At 42.7% G+C, this 2,344-nt stretch overlaps 1 protein-coding gene across 1 annotated transcript; it reads right to left on the bottom strand.

The window, feature by feature from the left end:
- Nucleotides 1–223: 223 nt before the first annotated feature.
- Nucleotides 224–2,015, bottom strand: LOC108938537 (centriolin-like). The gene is made up of 3 exons (XM_029259715.1): nt 1,811–2,015; nt 1,339–1,532; nt 224–617 (listed from the first exon to the last, which is right to left on the bottom strand). The coding sequence occupies exons 1-3, from the start codon at nt 2,013–2,015 to the stop codon at nt 561–563; spliced, it is 456 nt and encodes a 151-aa protein (XP_029115548.1). The 3' UTR covers nt 224–560.
- Between the last annotated feature and the right edge of the window lie 329 nt (nt 2,016–2,344).

Below are 2,344 nucleotides of genomic sequence, written 5' to 3' on the forward strand. Positions count from 1 at the left end.
CATTTCTTCTGTTTAAAACACCTCAATAAAATGTCTTTCAGGGAAAATATCTAAGAAGTCAGTTTACTTGTAAATTATAATCTAACTATAAAATAACAGTTGAAGAGTAGAAAATTAGAAAAATTCTTTTGGAAGATACTCTTAAGAGGAAGCGAAGTCAAACCAAAATACCTTTCAAGGGTATCACTACGATCATTTTCATGGTTTAAAAAAAGCTGCATTTGTAAAGAAAGATGAGAAATCACAAAGCATGTAAATATTAGAGATAATACTGCGAGTACTGTAAGGGAAGGAAACAGTTCTGAGAGCCCTGAGAATCATCGCTGTCACTGAAAGTTTGTAACCAGGCACATACAGGAAAGCATTTAGCATGCGAAACACTAAATTTGACCCGTTGTTCTTTTGACACAAAGCCCAGAAGTACCGCAGTTTACCAGCGTACTAATAAGCATAGCGCAAGAGAGATGGGACCTCACTGATATGTTGTAGATAACTAGGATCCATGGTTCCCAGCAGGCTCTGCAGGTGGTCCATCTCCCCTTGTGCTTGGCTCATCTGGGCTACATGTTTCTCAAGCTGCCCTTCCAGCCCCAGAGAAAGCCAGAGAGCGTGTGTACCTGTACACGGGTTAAAGCAGCGCTCTTGTTACTGCTATGTGGATAAACTCAGTCACAGAGCACAAGTTGCGATCGGGGGAAAAAAAAATTTTAGCTTTAACCAATTTGCTTCACTTTCAAAAGTGGTAGAAGAAAGACATGACGTATCGGTAAGGAATGCAGCTCAGTTCACCAAAACAGCCTGGAAAAATTGACTCATCTTTTGTATTAAAACAAATAATGACAAAAAAAAAAATACATTTCAACAAACATACATGCACACCGATCCATGTATACGGACACCATTCCAAGGGCTGAACAATACTACCTGAAGCTTAGGAGAAAAAAAACTGATGGATAGGGTACTATAGTATTAGTAGCCAGGAGAGCAGCTAAAGGTGAGAAAAGGGAAGCAGAGACATAAATATCATGGCATGAAGTTAGCGCTACTGAATAAGACAACATTATTGTTCAGCCCACTGAATTTAATAGCAATGGAAAAAATTACTTTCTTTTAACCAAATTACGAATAACATCACAAGGATCCCGTGTTTCATCATTATCTATCAGGCTCATGTCATACAATGAACATTTCATGCATACTGTATAGCAGACAAGAATTATATATAAAACAGAAGTCTATATGAATATCTTGTGTGTGTCTGCACTTGTGTGCCTCTGCTCCTTTGTGACTGCATGTAATTGTCTACGCATGAATCTCGTATGTGGAAAATTATCCCACCAGCTCGTTCTTGGTCTCCAGTTCCCTCTCTAGCTGAGCCTGGCAGCTCTGCTGCTCACGATTCTGGAGCTGCAGATTCCGGTTGAGGGTCTCCTGCTTTTCCAGCTCCTGTAACGTAGCCGTCTGCTCCTCCCTGAGCTTCTCGATCACTGCCAGCTGACTCTCCAATTCTTGCTCGAGATGCTCAACCTCCTCTACAAAAAAAGTATGTAGAAGTTTATCAGACCCGAGAGCCATACGCAGAGCTCGTGAGCGCATAGTAGCAACAACTGTTTTTTACTCCGATGACGCCTTTATCCAAAGTGACGGACAATTATTTACCCATTTATACAGCAGGGAATTGTTATTAGCAAAGTTCAGTGCAAGTACCTTGCTCCAGGGCACTATAGCAAGACTGAAGGAGTCAAACTGGGATCCTACCCAACCCACCGCACCCAAAAATGAGTCCATTTGTTGAGTGGATCATATGTACCCATATGGAAGCGCTGATGGGCTATGTTTCGCTCCTGCACGCTGACTGGCAGCCCATCTAGCTTCTCTAGAGCCCTCAAGTGGAAGACCAAGAAGAGCCTGTAGTGGGGCAGGTTGGACACAGGGTTCTCTGCTAGCACCAGCTCAGTCAGGTTCTTCAAGACTTCAGCTCCTTTTCCTCCTGCTGACCCGTCACATTCCCACATTCACACTGAAACACATACTGTCTCCAATATAATTCCAAGAACACATCATCATGCACTAAACCAAGCGTTCCCAAAAGTTGGCTGACGACTGATATTTACCATTTATTAATATCGCTGACGAAAAAAGCTCGACTCAGACGAGTTGGGAATCTTTTACCACCGCCGGCGCCAGACTGTGCAAGTTTCCATAGCAACCTCTCTCTCTCTGCTCTCACACGGGAAACGAGATGCACCTTGTCCCTGGACTAGTTTTAGAAACAGAATAATGCGTCGCTCAAATGAAAGCGAAGTTCGAAATGTAAACACAGCGCCTCGAGACTGTAATTTCA

This window comes from Scleropages formosus, chromosome 17, assembly GCF_900964775.1.
Source record: "Scleropages formosus chromosome 17, fSclFor1.1, whole genome shotgun sequence".
In the NCBI taxonomy this organism is placed as follows: domain Eukaryota; kingdom Metazoa; phylum Chordata; class Actinopteri; order Osteoglossiformes; family Osteoglossidae; genus Scleropages; species Scleropages formosus.